The sequence below is a fragment of the Meriones unguiculatus genome, chromosome 17, assembly GCF_030254825.1.
Source record: "Meriones unguiculatus strain TT.TT164.6M chromosome 17, Bangor_MerUng_6.1, whole genome shotgun sequence".
Lineage (NCBI taxonomy): Eukaryota > Metazoa > Chordata > Mammalia > Rodentia > Muridae > Meriones > Meriones unguiculatus.
This window is the reverse complement of record NC_083364.1, coordinates 37,303,915-37,328,557: the sequence shown is the minus strand read 5'-3', so window position 1 is coordinate 37,328,557 and position 24,643 is coordinate 37,303,915. Positions and strand designations below refer to the sequence as shown.

General features: G+C 48.5%; 1 protein-coding gene across 2 annotated transcripts in view; it reads right to left on the bottom strand.

The window, feature by feature from the left end:
• Positions 1-13,632: 13,632 nt before the first annotated feature.
• The window catches only part of Heg1 (heart development protein with EGF like domains 1), a 78,069-nt gene continuing 67,058 nt past the window's right edge, over positions 13,633-24,643 (bottom strand). For both annotated transcript variants that reach the window (XM_021640267.2, XM_060370280.1), the window contains exons 16-18: positions 23,866-23,953; positions 20,957-21,131; positions 13,633-18,497 (exon numbers count right to left, since the gene is read on the bottom strand). In XM_021640267.2, coding sequence (XP_021495942.1) covers positions 18,348-18,497; positions 20,957-21,131; positions 23,866-23,953 — 413 coding nt within the window. In that variant the 3' untranslated portion in view covers positions 13,633-18,347. The remainder of the gene's footprint in view (positions 18,498-20,956; positions 21,132-23,865; positions 23,954-24,643) is intronic.

The following is a 24,643-nucleotide window of genomic DNA, read 5'->3' as shown; positions in this document are numbered from 1 at the left end:
TTGCATCTCCTGATGACAAAGGATGTTAAACATGTTTTCATGTGTTTATTACGCCTTTATGTTTCCCTCTCTGAGTTTTCTGTTCAAATAATTTGTCTTTATTTATTTAAAGTACACACACACACACACACACACACACACACACACATTTGCACGCAGGCACACAAGCACTCACGTGTATTTGAGAGAGGACCTCATGAGCACAGGCTAGCCTGGAATTCTCTGTATGACTGAGGATGACCTTGAACTTCTGATCTTCCTACCTCTGTCTCCCATGGAACATGGGCGTATATCATCAGGCCATCATGCCTGATTTTTTCTAGTGTCTGGCACTGAACCCAGAGTTTCATGTGTGTTAGCCAAGAGTTCCACCAACCGAGCTACATCCCAGTCCAAATGTTCCTGTTATAAATTAAATTGTTGTCTTGTTTTGGAGTCCCAAGAGCCCATTACTATCTATCTGTCTGTCTACTATCTATCTGTCTGTCTACTATCTATCTGTCTGTCTACTATCTATCTATCTATCTATCTATCTATCTATCATCTATATCTATTTATCTATCTATCATCTATTCATCTATCATCTATCTATCTATCTCTTTATCTATCTATATGTATGTATGTATGTATGTATGAGATAGGGTCTTACTATGTAGCAAGTGTAAGAATCTGAGTTTAGGGCTGGAGAGATGGCTCAGCGGTTAAGAGCACTGACTGTTCTTGCAGAGGACCCGGGTTCAATTCCCAGCAACCACATGGCAGCTCACAATTGTCTGTAACTCTCGTTCCAGGGGATCTGATACCCTCACATAGACATATATCCAGTCAAACACCAATGTGCATAAAATAAAAATAAATTAATTAAAAAAAATAATCTGAGCTTAAACCCCCAACATGCCTGTAACCCAGCTTTGGAGGCCAGAGATGTCATTCTTGATCAGTCTCCTCTTTATTTGTTGAGGCCTTTTCTCTCACTGAACCCAGAGTTTGCTGATTCTGGTTTAGTCTAGCTAGACAGATGGTGGGGAGAGGGGCGTCCCTGTCTCTCTCTCCCCAGAGCTGGGGTTAGAGGTGGCCACAGCGCCTCCTGGCTTTTACATGGGTTCTATGGCAAGGGCTTTCCCCACTGAGCCATCTCCTGTCACCCTCAGCCTCCTCTTTATGTTTTCATTTACTTATTTGTTTTCCATGGGTTGTTTTGTTTTTTTGCTGTGTTGCCCAGGCTGGCCTGGATGTTCCTTCTGTCTCAGCCTTCTGATGGCTGGATGATAGCAGCTCAAAAGAAGCAACGGAACAAAGTTAGTATTTTTCTCTGATGCACTTTCTGTCTTCTCATATAAGGAAAACCCAGACTGGACAAAGAGATGGTATTTGTTAGCACAACCTTTCTGTATCCTAATTATTTCCTCTATAAACCAAGAGTACAGGGTTAGCTTGTCTATAGAAAAGATGTTACGTGTATGTGACCTGGTCACAGAGTCAGCTGACAGGAGGGAGGTATATTATCTATAATTATCTGCAAAGCAGAACTGTTCTTCAGGGGTGGCCAGAATCTCTACCCTCTCCCCCCACCGTGTGTGTGTGTGTGTGTGTGTGTGTGTGTGTGTGTGTGTGTGTGGTTTCTTGCAGCCGGCCATGACCTCCTCATCCTCCTGTCATTAGTGCTTAGGTGCTAGGATTGCACCCGTGGACCACATGCCTGGCTCCCAGCAGGCGCTGAAAGCATCTCTGTACAAGACGGAGCAGAGACAGCAAGATGGTTGCCTCCCTGGAGCTTCCGTGAGCTGACGTGTAGTGGGGGCCAGCAGAACACCAGTGAATGCTAAGCGCTACGAAGGAAATAAAAACAACAGCAGCAGGACGCTGCCTCACGAGGCGGGAGGTGCAGGCCTACACGGAGAAGTTGCCAGGGTCTTCCCACACGAGCTGGTGGTACTCTAGACCCGATGCTCAGAGGCCTGGGAAGAAACAGAGCCTTCCAGGCTGAGGCAACAGCCAGTGCAAAGGCCTAGATTCCTGGGCACATCTATAGAGCCGTGTGGCTTAGCGAACATGATGTCACAGCAGACTGGGCCTGACCCTGAAGAGCCTCCCAGGTAGCAGGGTGAACTTTAGCCTGCTGCAGCCATAAGACATCAGGACAACAGCAGGAGAGGTCCTCTTTGTTGCTTTATCTCAAGGATCAGCTCTACCCAGTAGACTCTATCCAGCAGCCTTTTCTCTTTATTGGTTTAGTGAACAGGCCCCTGCCCTGTTCACCCCCACCCTGCCGTCCTCCCTCGGGACAGCTGGCAGATAGAACTTGTTGAGTAAATATTTATGAAAATGAACGAATGGGTGGGTAAACACCACCGGGTTTGTTTTGGGTGTAGGGAGCAGGAATGCAAAGCGAGGAAAGCCAGGAGCTGGGGCAGTGGTCTCCCTGAGCGCTTGGCTCATTTGTACTCCAAAAGGGGGAGTAATAGCTAACAGGTTGGAGAAACAGCTAACTTTTCACAAATTTGAAAGGCATGCAAATGCCAAAAGAAAAATACAATTATATTTTCCTGTGTGTGTGTGTGTGTGTGTGTGTGTGTTACCACGGAACCCTCACTGGCCTGGAACTTGGTATATAAACCACTGGCTTCAACCTTTCAGTGCTTCTGCCTCTGTCTTTGGATTTCTGGGACTATAAACTAAGCCCACTTAGATCAACTAGTTTTTATAGTTACATTTATTGGTGGGAGGGGAAGAGGGCACAAACCCAGAGGACAACTTTTGAGAGCTGGTTCTCTCCTTTCAGGGATCAAACTCAGGTTGAGAGTTTGGGCCACAAGCCTCTCTACCACCCTGGTCCGTCCTACCTGTCCCTGGGTTAACTTTTATGGGTGAGGACTGTTTTGCCAGTCAGCGGTCTTGTTTTGCCTGTCCTAGACAAACGGTTCTTCCTGGTCCTTTGGAAATGTCTCCACCCAGGGCTTGAGACACAGCTCTGCCCACTTTCTTTTCATGAAAAACCACGCAGCAGCAGATTAAAGAGAATTAAAGAATAATATAAAATAGCCACAGTCCCCCCCTTCCCCTGCCAACCTTCACCCCTAGGCTGGGGCTTGAACCCAGAACCTTCTCTTTGTTTGGCCAACACTCTACACGGAGCAAAATCCCCAACCCTTGTAAAAACAGCCTTGCTCTGTGAGGAAACAGCCTCACCCTCAGAGGGAGGAGGGCAGTGTCGATCACACTGGAGCAGCGTTCGGAAAGAACGTGGCGGAGAAAACGCCACCGCTGGCCGCAGTTTGGGGCGCAGCCAGGCAAGTTAATCTTGTTCCTCAGTGGCTTTGTCTCCTTACACGGGATTAACAGGGTTAGTGGGAGATTCAGAGACCAGCCTGTAGGGGTTTTGTTTTGCTTTGCTTCATCTTATTGAGAGACAGGAGCTTACTGGGCAGCCCAGGTGAGCGTGGAACCCCTTCTGTAGCCCAGGCTAGCCCCAAACCCATGTGTTATCACAGGTGTGATCTACCGTACCTGGGGTATGTGGGGTTTATACACCAGCTATGCGTCCGAAGATTCTTTGGCCCTCCAGAGGGGCAGCGTGTTAGCTTGTAAAGTTTACCTGTTCACCCCACAGGGTTAGTCAGCTCTTAATATTTTGTTTTTATCCCATCATGAACTGTTGAATGCAAGGTCGAATTGCTTGTGTTATCTATCTTCTAGGATAGAACTTTCTAGAAGTTCCATAAAGGGGCTCCCCCCAGGAAGCAATTTGACTTTTCACTACTTCCTCTTCCACATGCCAACTGGAATTATGAGAAGCTTGACTGAGATTAAAAAAAAAAAAAAAAAAAAAGGCGTCTCCTGGAGGTCAGAGGTGTACGGGAAGTGAGAGGTTCCGGGGATGAAAACCTGATATCAGGGTGCAGCCCGGCCCTGGAGGGAAATTGAAAACCACAGATGAAAGGCGTCTGTACTTTCAGGGCTTGAAGAAATTCTGGTTTGCTCCTGTCCGCTTTCCCCAGTCCAGTGCCATCCCCGACCTGTAGGCTTGCTCTATGTTTCAGGCCCCAGACAGGTTTGATGATCAGGGTTCATCACGGGGTGTGTGTGTGTGTGTGTGTGTGTGCGCGCTTCTGAATGTATTTCAGTTTTTCTGATTACACAAGGAGAAAATCTGTGGTTCATTAAGTTGATCTTCAGTTGTTCTCTCTGAGGCAGGGTTTCTTTGTGTAGAGCTGACTGCCCTGGAACTTACTCTGTAGACCGGGCTGGCCTTGAACTCACAGAGATCCATCTGCCTCTGCCTCCCAGGTGCTGGGATTAAAAGCGTGCACCACCACTGCCCAGCTTCAGCTGTTCTTGAATGCGAGTGTATCTCTCTCCTAAGAGAGCGATCGGCCTCAGGTGGGACCTTTGGCAGTCAAAGATGACCACCTGGAATAAATGTTTTATTCTTATTGTTTTTATTTTATAATTGCTTTCTATCTATGACCAAGAAAAGTAGTTTTCTTTTTTTCCTAAATTTCAGTTTATTCACTTTACATCCCAAGGGTGCCCCTCCCTCCTTTCCTCCTGGTCCCTTTTCACCTCCTTCCCCCTTCCCTTCTCCTTTTTCCCCTAGAAAAAGGGGAGCCCCGTCCCCTCCCCCCATTTCAACCCTCCCCAGCACTTCAAGTCACACATCAGGACTGAACATACTCTCATCCCCTGAGGCCAGGCAAGGCAGCTCTGCCAGGGTGAAGTGATCCAAAAGCAGGCAATAGAGTCCATGTTAGAAACAGCACCCCGCAATACCACTCTCTAGGCGAGTTCTCTTCTCTGTGATTGTGACACAAGCTTTAAAAGTAATTCATGGACCAGTAAGATGGCTCAGCAGAAAAAGGAAATTGCCTCCATGCTTGGTGAGCTGAATTTGATTCCTGGAATCCAATTGGTGGAAGAAGAGGACTCCTGCAAGTTGTCCTGTGACCTCCATACACGTGCTGTGATGTGCATGCACACACATGTACACACACACACATGTACACACACACACACACACACACATCCACACACCAAAATATTTTTAAAAATCACAAGGAAATTTGTTTAGATCTTTAAGAATGCAAGTGAATGTCAAGTAAAGTGTCATGTAATGGAGTGCAAAACTGATGCATAGTTCGTCAAGAATCCTGAGGTCAGTCAGACATAGCAGCACATGCCATTAATCCCAGCACTCCAGAAACAGAGGCAGGGGCATTTCTGTTGTGAGCTCAAGGCCAGTCAGGGCCATGCACTGAGACCCTGTCTCAAAAAAAAACCTAAATCTGGAGAGGTAGCTTAGTGGTTAAGAGCACTGTCTGCAATTCCAGAGGACGGAGGACCCGGGTTCAATCCCCAGCACCTACACAGCAGCTCACACCTGTCTGTAATTCACTCCCAAGTGACCTGACACCCTCACACAGATACACAAGCAGGGAAACACCAATTCACATAAAACAAAAAAGTTTAAAAAAAAATCAAACAACAACACAAAAACCCTAATACCTAGTAAAGAATCCGACTAGTATAACAAAGGTAAAGTTTGGGCAGTTCTGATCTAGGGCTCTTTGTAGAGCTGGCAGGGGAGGGGCCTTCTATTCCACAGGGAAGCCACTAAAGAGCAGCACACTTAACCTGCTTACAGGTGTCCTGTCTGAACGTATTTCTGCGCACACCAGAAGAGGGTATCAGATACGGTAGGACCAGTTACAGATGGTTGTGAACCACCACGTGGGTGCTGGGAATCGAACCCAGAACCCTTGGAAGAGTAGCTGGTGCGCTTAACCACCGGGCCATTTCCCCAGCGCTCCACCAATCCTTAGCTCTACCCTTTATACTATTATTCCAAGTCACTGCATTCCTGTGACAGCAAGCTTTCCCATAATCAGAAAAACCTCACCTTGGAACCTTCCACACTGGACACAAAATGGACAATACACAGCACACAACTCATTGGCTTTTCGGGGGGAGGGGGGTGCTCAGATACTCCTGTCTCGCCACCCTCTGCTGTGCCAGGAACGAGGGGCCCGAGGCTGCATCGTGGAGTGACAAAATATTGGTCCAGTGAGAGTTGACCAAAACATTTTTCTTTCAGATTTATTCATTCTGCTTGCGTGCACGAGCGTTTTTACCTGCCTGAGTGGCTGTGCAACCACCTGGGTGCCTGGTGCCCCAGGGGTGCAGAAAAGGGTGTTGGGTTATCGAAACTGGAGTTATGGGTAACTTTATGTTATGGGAGCCAGTTAACCACCGAGCCAGGCCACTAATATAAAAGTTTTAATGGAGAACAGTTTTAAGTGTTTACTGGGAACCTTGACATTTTTCCCACAGGGGGAGTGGGTCCTTGCATGCCAGTTAAGAGCAGTTTTTTGGCCTCTGACTGTGTGGGCCTCTAACTGAACAGATAAGAGGAGAACAGCTCGCTGTCTGGCCACACAGCATGCTTTTATCACTCCACTTGCCCTTTCCGAGACTGGCCTTTCGGGGTGAGGCACCAGGGGACATTAGGAGCCAGGCTCTGGGTAAAGCAGTAGTTTTCAAACTGTGGGTCGAAATCCCTTTGGGTCGAGCTGCCTTTTCACAGAGGTTGGTCGAGACCGTAGGAAAACACAAGATATTTACATTACAACTCAAAACAGTAGGACAATTACAGTTGTGGAGCAGCAACGGAGATAATTTTACAGTGAGGGAGGGTCAGCACGACATGAGGAGCTGTATTAAAGGGCCGAAGTCTCAGGAAGGTGGAGAGCCTCGGCTCTAGTGTGAGCCTGTCCCTTGAAGACTGGCAGAGAAGCGAGAGGTCGCTCTATCTTCTAGAATGGACTGAGCACCGGGCTTCCAAGAGAGGCCCCAGACCTTCGTCTAGAGTGATTTCCTGGTGCTGGGGTGAACATCATGCTGCCTGTCGTGTAAGTGAACTCAGAGAGGTCAGTTCTGTGCGCAGACATCGGGTCAGGGAGCTTTCAGTGACGACATGGAGTGTGACAAAACGGGAACTAATCTCAGGTTTCTAGAGTTGTGCTTTCTACATCACACACGCCGCACCGCACCGCACCGCACCGCGCCTCACCTCACCTCACCGCACCGCACCGCACCGCGCCTCGCCTCGCCTCACCGCACCGCACCGCACCGCACCGCACCGCGCCTCGCCTCGCCGCACCGCGCACCGCACCGCACCGCACCGCACCGCACCGCACCGCACCGCACCGCACCGCACCGCACCGCACCGCACCGCACCGCACCGCACCGCACCGCACCGCACCGCACCGCCATCCAGACATCTGCCTAGTCTCCAGGCCGGCTTTCTCAAGAATCACCAGGAACGCCCAGCATGGGTGGCTCACACCTGTAACCCCAGCCCTCGGGGAGGCAGAGGCAGAGGCAGGAGGATCTTTGTAGACTAGGCCAGCCTAGTCTACAAAATGAGTCCAGGGCAGCCAAGACTACACAGAGAAACCCTGTCTCGAAAACCACACCAAAACAAACAGAACAAATGAACATAACAAAGAACCGCCAGGAGCTTCTGCATTCGTTATGGAGTTTGGCTCCCTCCATCAGCCACGCTGAGCTGTTTCAGCTTCCTCCTAGACACTAACTCTCGTGCTCTCTAGGCACATACTTTCAGAAATGATGCATACCCGGGATAGTGCAAAACACTGGACATTTAGACCCTGGGTCTCCTTAGAATCCCTCTACAAACAAGCCATATAACCTCAGGAAATCATCCCGCCTCTCCGATTTTCAGTTTCCTCTCCCGTAAAAGGGAGTAGGGGGCTGAGCGATACGTCATTTCCAGCTTTAGCCTCCATGAGTCAACTGTTTCCTATCATGCTTTATTACTGGCGGATTGCCACATCCCTTTGCCCACACTAGCAACGGGAAATTGCGTATAGGGACGGGAAGGCCTGGCCTCGAACCTTGCTATGAGATATACAACCCATTTTTCTATTAATAGACAGAGCACCCGGAAATACCAACCTGTTGCCACACTCACAAGGCTATCCGATTACAATCTATTGCAGTTGTTTTGTCTTATTGAGATATCTTAATAGGTAGGCCTGAACTGGACTTGAACTCGTTATCTTCCTGCCTCAGCTTCTCAAGTACTTTGACCACAGGTACATGCCACCATACCAGGTTTGACAACGTATTAGCAAGCAGAGACCAACTGTGTGTGTTGATTCAAGGGCATTTCCTATGCTACTACAAGGCACTACAAGCTACTCGCATTGCTCTTGAGGTCACTGCTTAGGTAATAACATGCTAGGGAATGAGAGGAGTAGGCCCTTCTTGCTCTGTTGTCATACTGTGTCCAAGGAGGTTAACCTTCAGTTATGAACAGACCTTTATTGTGTCAATAATTATCGCAGTACCATATTTGTTTATGGTACTGAGGACTGAACCTAGGTGAATACTGTATCTTAGCTACATTACTAGTATGTCCTCTTTATGTGACTCTCCACTTGTTTTATAGCTTAGAGGGCTGTCAGGGAATGTGATTAAAAAAGACTGCCATGGCTCCAGAGAGGAGGTTCAGAGGACACTTTGGAGAAGCCGGCTCTCTTCTTCCACCATGTAAATCCCCAGGGACAGAACCATTTCATAAAGTACAGGCAGCTCTATAACCGAACCAATAGAAGGGACATTATCTCCTTACAAGATAACAATGAAATTGAGCACAATTTTTGCTTTTTGAAAAAAATAAAACAAAACAAAAGCCTCCTCACCGATTTTATCTGTTTGCCCTCTGCATCACTTCTGCCTGGTTTAGCTCCCCCACTCAGGGAAGATTGCAAATGCTGGGTTAGATGGCTTCTCTAGTACTAAGGGAGAGGTGGGAGGCGCTCCGTGGGGTGTGTGGGAGGAGTGGGGGATGGGTGGCGGGGGCGGTGATATGTTACAGGGGTTACAAAGACCACACCAGGTCCAGAGGGCTTCAGAGAGGAACTGGCAAGGAAAAGATATAACCCAACCAATCACAGTGTAAGGAACAAGATACCCAGCTCTGGGAGTTGAGCCTGAGGAGGGAGAGGATACAGACTGTTTCCTGATTTCTTATCAGAGGCTAAATATAGACTGATCCCCATGTGGTTATTACATGGGGTGTGTCTCCCAGTACAACACCTACTTTGTTGAGGATGGTCACTGCGGCTGAGTAACCTCGCACTACTCTGGGGTTTGCACAGCTGTGAAGCAGGTACGAGGGAAGGTCAGAAGAACCAACATTCTATATTCTTCTAGGTTATAGGACGGCTCCTTCGAGCACATCTACCACGAAGCCTTACATACTTTTATTCAACATTTGCTTCATCGCAGATCCAGAGATCCAGAGTCTTGTCAAATACATTTAGATCCACTTTCTTTTTTTTTTTTTTTTTTTTAAGGCTGACTCAAACTCAGATCTTCCTCCTGCCTCTGAGGTCATCATCTTAATTGAATCCTTCAATTTACCTCTGAACTAGGAAGTATCATTTCTTCTATGGTACAGCAGGTATGAGGGCTAAAGTTATGTTTTAAGTTATTACTGTGCTTAAGAGTCTATAAAACAGAAATGCCTCTAAGCTGTAAGCCCCACTCGCCCAAGGACAGATAACTTCCTGAAATGCTGTTGTTCATGTAAGATAACAGGCCATGTGTTCTCATTTCTGTACACAAGGTTGGTTACCCCAAATGCACAGGATGTGCTTGATCACACGTAGGCCGGAGGTAGGTAGGCAGGAAGTGTGTCAGCATCTGTGCCTGCCCCTGACTGAACAACGGTGAGAAGTACATAGCCTGGTGGATTTTGTCTTCATAAGCACCTGACTAACATAATTTGGGGCCATTTTCTAGGCTATGGACCTGGCTATTGTCCCAGCCAGTATTTAATAAACCTTGCTTCAAATTCAGCTCAAAGATGTTGGTTGTGGTCTTATTCTCTCCTGGTGGGATTAACATAGGAACTTGAAAGGTGATACTTGCTATGTAGTTTACCCTGGCCTTGAACTCTTCAGATCCACCCGCCCCTGCCTCCCAAGTCTGAGATACAATTAACTACACATTCTAATTCTTAAGTCATTTTCCCTCAAGTGACACTTTTTGCCTTCACACACGTCTTTAGCCAGACCAGGCCTCTCCAAGTGACCGGGGAAGGGCGTTGTACTTCGTGACTGGAAGGAGTGCTGGAGAGGTCTGGTGACCGGAAACAGTCTCCTTCCCAACCTCCTGTCAACCACTCTTTCACTCTCATAGTTTCAGCCTTTCCAGAATGTCCTACAAGTGGAGTCAGCGTGTAGGCTTCTGTGTTTAGCTTAAAGATGTACCATTTGTGTATTTTTGTGTCTGTGAATGTATGTGTACCACGCGTACCTATTTGCAAGACCCCAAATGGGTCCGAAGAGGGCATCGAATCCCCTAGAACTGAAGTTACAGGCAGTTGTGAGCCGCCATGTGGGTGCTGAGACTAGAACCTGGGTCCAAGAGCAGTGAGTGTTCATAACTGCTAAGCCATGTTTCCAGACCCATCCATCCATCCTGTCTCTCTCCTTCCCTTCTCTTTCCCTTTCCCTTCCCCTCTCTCTCTCTCTCTCTCTCAACACAAGGCCTTTGAGGCTCACCTTGTGGCCGCACTTCTCCCTGTCACAGCAGCCTGTTCCTTTTAATTGGTGGATGATAGTCAAGTGCATAACTCTCCCACCTTCCGCAACGTGGTCAAGCTTTGGACACTGGAATACAATGCTTCATCTAGAAATATTCTGTGCTGCAGCCATAGCTGTCCTGGGAGGCCCGTGGTCCGTGGACCACAGGTTACCCATGTCTGGCAGTCTCTGTCTCTGAGACAAAGCCCAGCTAGCCACCTCAGTCTGTCCTCTTACTCATAATGTAGTCCAGGCTGGCCTTAAACTTGCCATCATCCTTCTGCCTCAACCTCCTGTGTGCTAGGATCATAGGCACAAGCCACCGACACAGTTGCTTTACAGAACTATTTATAGCTGTGGGCCAGGCCCTTAGCATAGAATAACTGACAAGCCCATACTGCTGTCAAGCCCCACAGTTATGATTCTGAGAAAAATGCTCCCTTTATGTTGAGGGGGCCAGGTTCAGACAGTGAGATAAACTCAGCCTCGCCATGTTAATTTAAGAAGAAATAGTAGGGAAGTATAGAACAAATGCCTTATTCCAAATGATAGCGCTGAATGACTTTATAACGTCAATAAAAGTCAGCATAGACGTTTATTCCTGGTATTGCTCTGTCTTTCTAATCTGAATTCTTGTTCACTATGCCAAGGGCTGCATGATATCACAATGCTGTTCTTGGGGCTGAGAGCCGCCAGGACCTTCACCTCCCAGCACAGGAGGACTCTGCCCGGAAACATCATACAATGCACAGCAACCTCTGCTCCCCAGGCAACCAGAAAGCGAGTGACAGTGAGTGCTGAAGAGTCTTCGGGCTGAGAGTCTGAAGATACTGGAACTTTCTTTCCCAGCAAACCAGACCCTGGGGCATAGGCTTAGGCAGAGTGGAGGCACAAGCAGACTGGATATGAGGGCCTGCCTGATGTGCGGGCAAAAGCCTTCCATCTTGGCTTTGAAATGGTCATCAAAATGTGTCGGTCACAGAAACCAAGACGTAGAAATAACCTGAGCTCACTGATGAGTGGCTAAAGAAATGGCTATAGGTGTTCATTATATTTTTATCTAATGAAAAAAATTTAAGAGTTAAAAAGGGGGAGGGGGACTGGAGAGACAGTTCAGCGGTTAAGAGCACTGGCTGCTCTTCCAGAGGCCCCAGGTTCAATTCCCAGCCCCTACCTGGCAGCTCACAACTGTCTGCAACGCCAAAAGCTGTCACCTCCCCACACATCCACATGCATGCAGGCTAAAAACCAATGCACATTAAATAAAAAAAATTTTTTAAAAATGGGGAAAGGGATCCTTTGAGATTGTGTGACTAGGGAGAATATTATATTGAGTGAAATAAGCCAGGCAGATCAATATTGCATGACTCACTTATACACACACATTAGTGTCCACTGTATGTGTGTGTGTCACTGCTATTGTGAAAGACCTGAGGATGAACACTTTATAAAAAAGAGACTGCCGGTCACAGTGGCCCAACTCTGTAATCTCAATGCTCAAGAGGCGGAGGTGGGAGGATTCTAGGTTTGATGCTAGTCCATATTTCAAAGAATGAAAAAAGAGAGAAAGGGATGGGGAGAGGAAGGATAAAGGGGGAAATGGGAAAGAGGACATGAGAGAAAGACAGACACAGATTATTTAGGTGGAGGCTCAGCTTTGGGTATATCCCTCTTGGCTGGGTTACATAATGGAGGGAGAGTCTAGATATGAGGGAGAGATCACAGTGCAGGACTAGGTGACAGGGAGACACTGGGGTCTCACAGTCTGTCCTCTGTGGGCACATCCCTAACTGATCTACGACTCTTCCACTGGGTCCCACCTATTAAAGGCCCTGTCACGAAGAGGACCAAGTTTCCAACACATGGACCTTTGGAAGACCACCCATATTCCAACCTCAGTCACATGGACTCTGGAAAAAAATCACAATAAAGAGAACAGAGCAGGGGTGGGGCAACAGAGAGACAAAGGTTAAAGGGTAACTACAGATGCATGGCTACTGTAGTCAATAGTATCAAATGCTAAATATCTGCTGAAAGATCTTATATCACTATGCATACACGTACAAGGGAGAAGTTAATTTTTTTTTTTTTTTTGTCTGTGCAGGAACCACTTCCTTATGTATATCAAGCAACGTAATGCATACAATTAAATACACACAATTGAAAAGATAAAGTTCTGGAATTGATGTGGTTTCCAATGTCTGGCTGGGCTGAGCAGGAACAGGGACCAGTCACCATCAGGACTATGTTAAGATCTCCGTGGGGCTGAGAGTGGTGGCACAGGCCTTTAATCCCAGCACTTGGGAGGTAGAGGCAGGTGAATTTCTGTGAGTTCAAGGCTAGCCTGATCTACGAGTGAGTTCCAAGATAGCCAGGGCTACACAGGGAAACTATTTCAAGTAAAACAAACAAGCAAGCAAAGAAAAAACCCCAGCCATCCAGCGCCATTTGATGAGTTTTGTCTGACAAGATACCCTCATGCCCCAAGATGTGGTTATCGGCATCCACTCGTGCCAAGTTTTTTTTTTTCCATAAAGTATTTAAGAGGCTTCCAAGGAAGCGATTTATGAACAAATCAGTGAACATTTATCCAGCCATGTGTCCACATCCTTGGCCACAAGTGAAAGGTTCGTGGACCAGTTTTAAAGTTCCACAGATTCTCAGACATGCTTAACTACATTTCCACCTCCAAGACAAGAGGAGTTGGCACGGAGCAGTCACAGGCAGCAGTCAGTGTCTGACCCTGCTCTCCAATTTAGAGAGGGGCTGGGTGTTACTGCTGAGTTAGGCCTTCATCACTTAGGTAGGTACATCCATCCATCCATCCACCCACCCTTCCTTCCTTCCTTCCTTCCTTCCTTCCCTCCCTCCCTCCCTCCCTCCTTCCACCCATTCATCTTCTTCACATCGGGGCACCTAGAACTGAGAGGTGACTGTCTTGATTTGCCATCCAGAGGTTCACGATTCACGTCAGCTATTTAAATGGTGCGCCCGTAAGTAAGAGCCTCTTACACACTCATTTGCTTTTTTGAAGAGAAAACCAGTGGGGATGATATTAATTTTATTGCATCATTTTTGCTGACTAGAACGCCAGACTTAAGAGTGGATATAAGTATAAAAATAACCGAATTCTTACAAATAATACTTTGCTACTACAGTACGGAATAATTAGTGGAGGTGACATCATAATACAGCTTTAAATAACATTCTCATGATGGCTTTTACACAGTCAACCTGGATGTTGGTTTAAAGGCGCACAGAACAGAGTCCAGGACAAAGGGGGTGGAGCTCGCAATGCAGCCTCGTCTCCACTTAGCTGTCAGGCCTGCAACACACATGTATCACCCAAACTCGCAGCACCTCATGGCGAACTGGCCCTTTTCTCTGTACAACAGGCCTAGGTAATGCCCCAAAAGCTAAGCGAGTGGGTTCAGTTCCCCCTGACAAACTGGCTCCATCCCACTATTCTCACCCCACCCTCAACCACTCAGAACAATGGCATTAAGCCCATCATCCAAAATTATAGCAGAGTCTACCAGGCAGCCCCTTGGAAATGTCCTCTTGGAAAATGCCCAATGTAACAGGTGTAGGCCAGGACCTGCCTCTTTCAGACCTAAAGGGTCCATCTCCCTTTGGTTTCACAGGCTACTCTCCAGGAAAGAGTTTTCATCAGACATAACGGAGCGTAACCCTGTGGAGACACTGAAGTACGATGAATCTGAATCGACAGGCATTTAATACTTTCAGGTTTCTATTATTTCAACCAGTTATTTTTAAAGGCTTAAAGCTATTATTTTAACTTCTATGTTCCCACTGTTACCTCCCCCCTCCCCTTTGGGATCTGAGAAAAGAAAGGGAAAGAACGAACATACATACCCAAAGACAAACTACAAAATCATTTCTGTCTCCAAACACGCTGATGAGAACCTTAGAAAGGTATTGTCAAGAAAGAAGGAATGAGAGGCGGTGTAGCTCTACCATCTAGCACTTGCCTGGTATGTGCAAGCCCTGGGTTCCATTCCTGGCCCTACCTTCCCAAAGAAGAACACGGGAGAATAAGTAGAAGAAGAAGAAGAAGAAAAAAAAAAGCTTTCAGGTAGAGAAAGTATCTGCTATTGCAGGCTGTTTTAAATATAATACCAAAATACAAAACTCTGTATTGTCCTTCTTCCCAAAGAAGTGCTCTGGCCTAAAAAGAAAAAAATCAACATAAATTTAGAAACAGGGATAAAGTCCCTAGTTTTGAGTGTGTTATGGGACACTAAGCCAAGGACAACTTGGCTGTCCAGCTTTACTGCTTTAGTTAACAACCCACAGTTACAGAGACCCGGACACGTCACTACCGGGCAGGTGGCTTCAGGAAGTACCCAAAAGCCACATGCCAGGGGTGATCCTCAAGTGCCCGCTCTGGAGCTTCACACTTGAACAGACAGCATCTTTGAAGACTTTCCTCGTGTTGGTCAGCCAGTCTCCCTCCAACGATGCTGCTCTCTCCTGTGGGCCGACTTTCATGACTTCCTCTCTTCGACCATGGCAGTCATCTCTTAGTCCTTGACCTCAAATGCCACCAGGCAGCTTCTTGACTGCACCAATCATACAGTAGTTCCGGTTCAACGTGACTTAGGTGCTTCTAAACATAACCTCCCCAGTTGGAAGGTCATTTGTCATCCCACTGGGGTCAGTTTCGATCCCAGCTCCCGAAGGTTCACAGTTGTGACATGTGGGAGCCATGGCCTCCCGCTGAAAGTAAGGCAGGCATCCCTCAAGTCGAGTGCCTAAGCCCTGCTGTGCTTGTCAAAAACCCACCTAGAGCACCCCCCTTCACTTCTGACAGCCCAAACCACATACCAATATGCTTCCTGCCAACCGCAAACCAGTCAACATTTTTCATTTTTGAGACTTTTAGAGTACACGGGTGTCAGGTACTCCAGGAAGGCCTTGAACTCCTGATCCTCCTGCCTCAACCTTCGGAGGGCGGGGATTACAGGAGTGTACTCCTATGCCCAGCTCACTTGGTGCCTGGGAGCAAACCCAGGGCTTGGTACTTGCTAGGCACGCACTCTAGGCTCTAAGCTACATTCCCAGGCCCCTTCTCTGACTGCTGCACACCATCAACTAACTCAGGTGCAGCCGTACGGCCAAACACCTGGCATAGAGCCTGGCCCAGGGTGAGAACCCGGGACACTATTTATCCCCCTAAGAAACAGGACCCAGGGTCGTGAGCTGGGTCGTGAGCTGGCTCGTGACGCATGAAACACACCTTGCTTTTGCACAGAGCTCAGGCTGGATTTGGGAAGAACCCCTTTCTTACACAAGGACCCCACCGCAGGACTGTGCATTTCTATGTACAGATTACACACTCTAGGCACGGGGGCTGACTCTGAGCACTCGTGTGCTTCGAAGACTCTGCCTGCCCAGGCATGGGCTCAGCCTGTCTGTCCTGCTCATGGGCTGCTGGTGGCCAGTCTCCAGGCTCCTTCTGGATGTAACCCCACATAGGGGAGCACCCACTCTCTCCGTTCCTCCCAATGGCAGGAAAGGGCCTTTCTACCTCAAGCTCTTCCCCCACCTCAAACAGTGGACTCAGTGTGAACTCACCCTTGCTTGCTTCTCTCGTGTTTTTCACAGTTAAAAAAAAAAATACAAAATACAAAAAACCGAAACACTCTCTCTCCACTCTATTTGGGCCAAATTCATGAGTCAGCATGCATTTTTGGAACTGACAGGAACTTTTCTGGATGTTGGAATTCTTCCTAGGATTTTGTTTTCTTTTGGGACAGAGCATTTCATTCTGTGGGGCTTGAGGCTTCCAGCCCTGTACAGGTACCCGCCAGCTGTGCCTCTGCCCCCTGAACAGGTGCTCACCAGCTCCCATGCCAGCTGAAGGCATTAGAAGTGTGTCCAGGATCAATCACCACACTGGCTCTTCCTACGGCAACGAGGCTTGGGACAAGCAGGGATACTTCCGGAGTGGCTAGAACCTGGCTACCACAACAAAGGATCTGGGCCCAGGCAAGTGGAGCACAGGAGCTCACAAAGACACAGGGAGCTGTTGGTACACACACACACACACACAGACCCATGGCTTGTAGATGACAATGCTCTGCAACTTTAAGCTAGCATCAACCAATAGCCAACAGGACTCTCACTGTACTAACCTAAGTGCAACGTGATGATTAGGATCCAATGCACCTGACTAAGGGTCCTGCTGGAGCAAAGGACGGTGAGCAGTAGGGACCAGGGTATAAGGTTCACACTTGAAACAGGATGAGGACCTTCGTACATTTTAGAGGAACCAGAGAACTCCACAGAAACACATTCGGAATCATCTCCAACAGCTGCCCTATTTCCAGAAAGGTATGATACCAAGATCCCAGCTTCAGGGTCCCAGCAACGCTTTGACCTCTTCACTTCACCCCAAACCAGGACATCCCACAAGCGGAAAAAGGAACACAGTTCCACAGGGGACAGAGCCCCACCCCCGCCTCCCCTACCCCCAGGGTCCCACCCCAAAACAATAAATAAGACACAGGACTTCCTTCCCCCAAAGCAAGCTCTAGGACCCCTAGCTGGGCACGCTTTAGTTCGCCAAAGCTGACGTGGGCCACAACTAACTAAACTCCCTCTTGAGGGAGGCTCTGCACAAGAACACAGACATGGCGATGACCGGGCAAGAGAAACTAAGCTTCTCTTCAATGACAGTGGCTGACGTTTCCGTGGCTTTGTGGACGTGATGGGTTCAAAGATTAGCAGGTACCCGCCCTTACCTGTGGGCTCATCCTAGCTCCCTAGTCCTGGGGCTTTTGCACTTGGGGGCGCAGGGAATGTGCCTATTCCTCTGCTACATTCAGCTGCGGGGTGGGGCTCAGGGCAGGCTGCTTTTCCTTCAGGTGAGACGCTGGCTCAGACGCACCCGCGCTTGCCTCTCCCTTTTCTCCTACATCCCTGCAGACTGTTTCCATGCTGGTGGTGGTCAGAGCCTCAGGCCCCACGCAGTCCCCTCACGGAGGACCAGCCTGATACTGCCTGCTTCGGCACACTAAGGGGAAGCTTGGTTCTCCTAATGAAAACCAGGGGAGAGTTGTTTAGCCCTGATTCGTACTTGCTTGGGAAAGTAAAATTAGCAGATCGTGAGCAAACATGTCACCTTGACTTACAGAAGTTATGCTCTGTGCCTTGCAAATGTCAGGTTCCCATTTGTGGTGTTGGCTTGGAAATGAGCACAGACGACCTAGGAACCTTAAAACACTATGCCCCTGACGGCAGATCACAGCGGAATTGCTCACCTCCATCTGTTCAGCACAAAGGCACCAGGCAGGAAACCAACAGTGCCAGCGCCTGGCTGCCAATCAACCACCCAAGTGGAAGGCTTTCAGGGACAGTCTGGGAATGACACCAAAATAAAACCTCCCTGCTCAGTCCATTAAAGTGCAAATTAAGGGGCAACTGGGTCCTGGAAATGATGCCCAGTGGTCTGCTGCAGAAGACACCCAGTTCTACGTGCCGGGCATTCAGAGACTCGGTCCTGGCCCACGCCCATGTTCACAGTAACAACGGTGCGGACCGAGTGGCCTGGGTTCCGCCATCCATCTGTCCCTTCCACTGTGGTCACGCCCCTCAAGCATGGCTCTGATGAGTCCGGGGAGCACGGTGCTCCCTTCCAGCACAGTCCTCCAGCCAGTGGCCAGGGGAGGTGGCGCAGAGAAACGACCTCCGCCCCCTTCTCTCCTGGACTCAGAAATAGTCTCTCCTCCTGCTCTCGTCACTGATGAAGGATGGGTTATACTGTCCCGGGAAAATGCACGAGTGCCGAGACCCAGGCAGTCCAGTGTAGGCTGGGTACAGTCCGTTGCGTTCAAGTTCAGGGTTCCTTACGTTTGTGGGCTGGGCGCCAAAGAGAAAGGAAGAAAAGTCAGTCATTCTGAGTCTTAAATAGGTGTCAACATTTTTCCATTTTAATGAACCCAAGCGGGGCCATCTACGAATAGCAAAGCACCGCCTCACAGCAGTGTGGGAAGCACAACCACGGGTCTATGATGTCCAGATAAGGTGTGCAGGCCGGGGTTGGGGGCGAGGGTGGGCAGAGCTGTGCTATCTGCTCCTGGTGACCTGGAACTCAACGTCTCCCTCTTCTTCTTCCTCTCTTTTTTCAACGTATGTGTATGGACATTTTGCCTGCATGTATGTGTGTGTGTACTACATGCATTCAGCGCCTGGAAAGCCAGAGGAGGATGTCAAATCCTCTGGAACTGGAGTGAGCTGGCATGTGGGTGCCGGGAATGGAACCTGGGTCCTCTGAGAAGAGCAGCTAGTGCTCTTAACTGCTGAGCCATCTCTCCAGCAGCGACCCCCTCCCCCCCCCCTGGCAACTATCTTGCCTCTTTTAACCATGTGCTAAGATTACAGGGATGTGCCACTATGCCTGGCATACAAGTCTATCTCCTTATGGATGTAGCAATTTTTAGATTTTAAAGGGGACTTAAAAAAAAAATTAGTCAGGCCAGGCCAGGTATCCAAAAAACAATAAAGAAAATTCTCATGCAGCATTAGAGATAAATGTTTTTGGTAGAGAGAAAATCCTAGTGTGCGCTATAAACACGATACCTATGAGAGCCCAATGTGGCACTGCCTGGACCACTTTGTGCCCGCTGCGAGGGACAGTGGCACTCAGGTGACCACATCATACTGTAAACTTGGGTTCTGTTTCCACGAAGAGAAGATGGGACTTATCCTGCTAGTGTTATGACATCTTGACACAAGCTAGAGTTATCTGAAAGGAGGGAGCCTCAATTGAGACAGTGCCGTCATAAAATCCAGCCGGAGGCCATTTTCTTAATTAGTGACTGATGGGGGAGGCCCAGCCCATGGTGGGTGGTGCCTCCCCTGAGCTGGTGGTGCTGGGTTCTATGAGAAAGCAGGCTGAGCAAGCCTTGGGGAGCGAGCCAGTAAGCAGCACCTCTCCGTGGCCTGTGCATCAGCTCCTGCCTCCAGGTTTCTGCCCTGTTTGAGTTCCTGTCCTGACTTCCTTCAGTGATGGACTAGATGTGGAAGTGTAAGCCGAATAAACCCTTTCCTTCCCAACTTTGTTTTCAGACATGGCGTTTTGTGGCAGCAATAGAAGGCTAACTAAGACAGGCTCACCCGAGCTCTCAGCTAGATCTAAGGCAACCCTTTAGTCCCGGGAGACAGCTTGCTTGGTTGCTGTGATTATCACACCACACCCAGGCTGAGGACTCCCTAGCAAAGCTCGAGGGGCTCAGATACACTCAGTGCAGCTACATCTAGGGAAGTGGAGACATGTCCCTGACAGAAGGAAAAAAAAGCCAATGCCTGTTCAGAAATGGGATGTTTAACGAGAGTTTAACTAGAGGTGTGTCTTATTTTTGTTTCCCCCACCTTTCTTGTTTTTCCTCCTTGATGAAAATTTTCAAAGAGTACACTGGAACAAACCAGCCCCTCCCATCCAAAGTCTGATCCTCCCGGTTGGTCCCCATAGCAACCAGAGGGATTATGGTTTCTATAGTGAAATGTCTCCACAGGGCAAGCGCCCTGTTTATTGCCACACAGCAAACTGCCTAGCGGTCACCTGACATCTGTTTACTTTTCGGTCCAGATATTCCCACGTGTGCTGCCTTATGGCTAACACGGTGTGATTCAAGATGAAAGAGGAGAGCTGTACTGTCTTCGGTGTGGGACAGGAGAAGAGGCTGAAGGCAGCGGTTCTCAAGCTGTGGGTCACCACCCTGAATGACCCTCTCACAGGGGTCGCCTCAGATGCTCACGTTATGATTCACAACAGTAGCAAAATTACAGTTACGAAGTAGCAGTGAAGATAATTTTGTGGTCGGGGGGTCACCACAGCACGAGGAACTGTGTTAAAGGGTCACAGCATCAGCAAGGCTGAGAACCCCTGGCTTGAGGTATGCTCCCGGCTTTCACGATGACAATGACCTAGTCCAGGGCTGGGCGGGGCCCATGACTAAAGACCTACTGAGTTCCTAAAACCTACTCGCTGAAGATGAGTCACTCTTGTGATGCTTCTCCCAGCCCCCAGTTTTGAGCGACAAGCCACAGGAGGGGAGATACAAGGCGGCAAACGAGCTAAAACGGAGAGGGAGAGGGCGAGGGGCTGAAGCAAGTGTAGGAATTACGGCTCCCACTCTTAGAAAAGCAGCTTGCTCTGTGGGCGTGTCCCTCACACGCAAACTGGCCACCGCTAACCTGGACGACGAATAAGCCGTGTGTCTAAGAGGTTTATGTGTCTGGAAGCCTTCATTAACTGTGCTCCCGGAGCCGGGGGTCCTGAGGCCGGGGGTCCTGAGGCCGGGGGCACAGGCACCTACCGAACAGTACACGTCTGCCATCTGTAGGAGGTTTTTGGTGCTTCCGTTCTCGTGCATCTCAATGGCCTCCCGGCCCCAGTCCTGTGAGCGAGGGTTCTTGGGGTACTCGGCATATGGGGACATTTGGAAGTCCCCGCTTTTGAAGATGAGTTTACTTATGTCGTTTTTACTCTTCCTGTGAGATTTAAGAAATAAATTTTTTTTTAAAAAGGGCAACAGATCCCATCGGGAAACGTAGAATTCCTATGTGTCAGGAACTGAAATCTGCGACAAGACTGACAGAGTGTGTTTCGCAACGGAAATTGAGACTGGGAACGGCCCCTGTGTTTCCACGCGGCTGCCCACCAGAAATGCCAGTATAATTTAGAATTTGACTAAAAAAGTAGAACTGCCATTAGGTGTCCCCAATTCCACCCAAAAAATAGGACAAAAAATAAAACTTCCCAACTTAAAGAGCCTAAGCAGACCATGAAGATAGTTTTAAAGAAGCTACTGTGTCCTCTAGAAACAGAGGGTGCTGTGCTTTGGGGTAGCCAGGGAATCAGCATTCATAGCCAGCTGTGGGCACAAAGGCCACGGGTGACCATCAACGCTGCTCTTGGGTTCCTGAGTGGGGAACCAGAGCATACGGCGGTTCTAGCTCATGAAGACAGCTGACTTAGACCCTGGCTCACCTGCAGCTATAGAGCCTGGGGCGTGGGGGGTGGGATGGGGGTGGCCTGTCCTCTCCCTAGTCAGGGTTTAGTCCCAACTTCACAAGCCACAAAACCTCAAGTGGGGCCACCTGCTTACAGACTCTCCACGCTGTCATTCTAGCTGCCCCAGGAAGCCCAGAAACCCTGAGGTTTCCCTGCCTAGACACGGACAGGGCAACTGCCCTAAAACCTGTCTTGTGGGCGGAGGATCAGAGATGTTTAATTATGTTTGCTCTGAGTAAGAACACCTGAAGCCTGTTCCCTCGACCCCACTTGTGAGTTCCTGGGAAGGGCACAGAAATGACTCAGCATCGTAAAGCCAAAGCCCAGTAAATGGCCTCGGCGCTGTCTCCCTTCAGGCTCAGAGCTGGCCTACCACTACTTCCCTTTCAGTAACCGAGAGTCCAGGCTCCCTCCAAAAATGACCACGTTGCGTGATATAGAATGTTGCCAATGCAAAGCCTGCGTCCTCCCAGCTGTCAGGCTTTGTTTCCCTGGGTAACTGCTCTCAACCGGTTTGTTTCCGCTGGTGCTTATACTTAGCAACAATTTGATGCAAGGCTATACGTGTGGCCTGCACACCTGAGTGACTGCTTATAGTAAGATATTCTTGGTGGCCTTCCTGGAGGCGGGGGATGCCTTTAAAAGTCCTTTTATCACTGGCACAAAAAAGATAACTAGCAATTTGGGAAAGGTCCCTCCACCTGTCATGTGCAAATGACTCCTTCCATTTCATATCATCTAGATCAACATGGCTGTAATTTTCCTGTACTCGAACAGGTGGCTGTAGACAAGGAGGATTCACTCTCTCCTTTCTCTCCCCTTCCCACAGACACTCCGTTGCAGGAAGCCTTGAGCAAGGTTCGGCTAAAATAGTTCAGGCAGCCCCTTTCCTCCGTCTGTCTGCTTCCCTAGATTACATATATATACACAGCTCTGAGAGATGACTAGTACAACTATATGATTTACTCATTTAATGGTTTTTAACACATTCACGGTGGTGTGACTGTCTGCCGTCACAATTTTAAAACTACTTTGTCATCTCTAGAAGAAGCCTCAAAATTTTAAAACCACTTCGTCATCTCTAGGAGAAGCCTCAGACCCCTTAAGCCATCATCCCCAGTTTTCCAACTTCTCCGCCCCAGACTCCAACTGGTCTACTCTCTGTCTCCATTAGACACAGGCAACTCCAATAACTCCTATTCCTATCACAGCCCAGGGGATCTTTCAGGTGCCTTTTCACATAGGATGAGGTTTTGACGGTTGGTCCCATATGTCAGCCAATGGCTGAACAAGGATCCAAGGTACTGCTCTGTCATGTTTGGCTTTTGTATTCATCAGCCCATAGGCACTAGGATTCTTTCCCCTTTTGACTCTTAGGAATAGAACTGCTGTGAATACAGGGATATTGTTCTTGTGCGGGTGTGTCCACTGCAAGTCCTGGGCTTAGCAGACCTTCAAAGGTGCTTATGTCCCCCAGCCGTGTAGGGATGTAAGGACCCAATTCTGCCACACCCTATCTATCTATCTATCTATCTATCTATCTATCTATCTATCTATCTATCTATCTATCTATCTATGACAGTCTCACTGTACAGCCCTGGCTGTCCTAGAACCTGGAGCCCGCTGTGTAGACCAGGTTGGCCTTTAACTCAAGGAGATCCAAGTGTCTCTGCCTCCTGAGTGCTGGGATTAAAGATGCATGTTGTCACCAAGTTGGGCTGTTTCCTACTTTTAAAACAGTCGCCTGTATCTCTGGCTGGCTCTGCACTTGCTTTCTAGCCGAGATGACTTTGAATTCTTGATTCCTCCTGCCTTTACCTCCTTGGCTGGGATCACAGGACAACACCGTGCTTATTTTTTCATTTCTGCACGTGTGGGGAGCAAACACAGGGCTCCATGCACGCCAGGCAAGCACTCTGCCAACTGCACCAGGTCCTCAGCTTCAGAGCTTGAAAGTTCTTAATTTCAATAAAGTCTAATTCACCTATTTATTTATTTATTTATTTATTTATTAACTTTGGTTCTTTTGGAGACAGGGTCTTACTATGTAGCCCAGGCTTGCCTAGGTCTTGCTATGAGCCCAGGCTGGTCTCAAAGTCATATTCCTTTCACCTCAGCTTCCCAAGTGCTAGTTTATTCACAGCTGAAAAATCAACCCTCATGTAGCACAGGCGGTAAATCAGGATTTAAATCTGAATTCTCATCACTTACCTGCAACAGGTCACAATAAGCGCAATGCCCAGGATGAGTAGGAGGCCGCCTCCCGCTGCTGCGATCACCACAGTGATGAGTTGATAGGCTAAACATGTCCAGCAAAAGAGCAAACAGGATGGATTGTCAGGAGGTCCTGAGTAATGAGCCTCTGCCCCACCCCTACCTCTGCCTGTGTGGCCCTAGCCTAGCCCTCTCTTCTGCCGCCTGGTCTCTGGCCCAGAGAGCCTCAGAGGCTGGAGTTCCACGTTCTTTGTATTGATCGGATATCCATTTTCCTCTAGGGTGATAGCCCTGAAATTCTTCAGTCTCAGATGTCACTAAACCACAAAAGGGAAATAAATGGACGAGCATCAACTTTCCCCAACACTGTTCTGAAAGATTTTTATGCTTACATTTTCTGTCTCTCTCACCTAAGATGGGTGCCTTTAATCGTGTGAAAATTATACATCTGGAAATTTAACTTTCTTAATGGTAACAGTAAAGATAAAGATGCTAGATTCACACTGAAGGCAGAGGCAAGCAGAGCTCTTTGAGTTCAAGGCCAGCCTGGTCTACATAGTGAATTCCAGCCAAGCCAGGGCTGCAGTGAGACCCTGCCTCAAAAAAAATCAAACAAAGGAGGCTGGAGAGATGGTTCAGAGGTTAAGAGCACCAGCTGTTCTTCCAAGGGTACTGAGTTCAATTCCCAGCAACCACATGGTGGCTCACAACCATCCATAATGAGATCTGGTGCCCTCTGCTGGCATGCAGGTGTACATGCAGACAGAACACTATA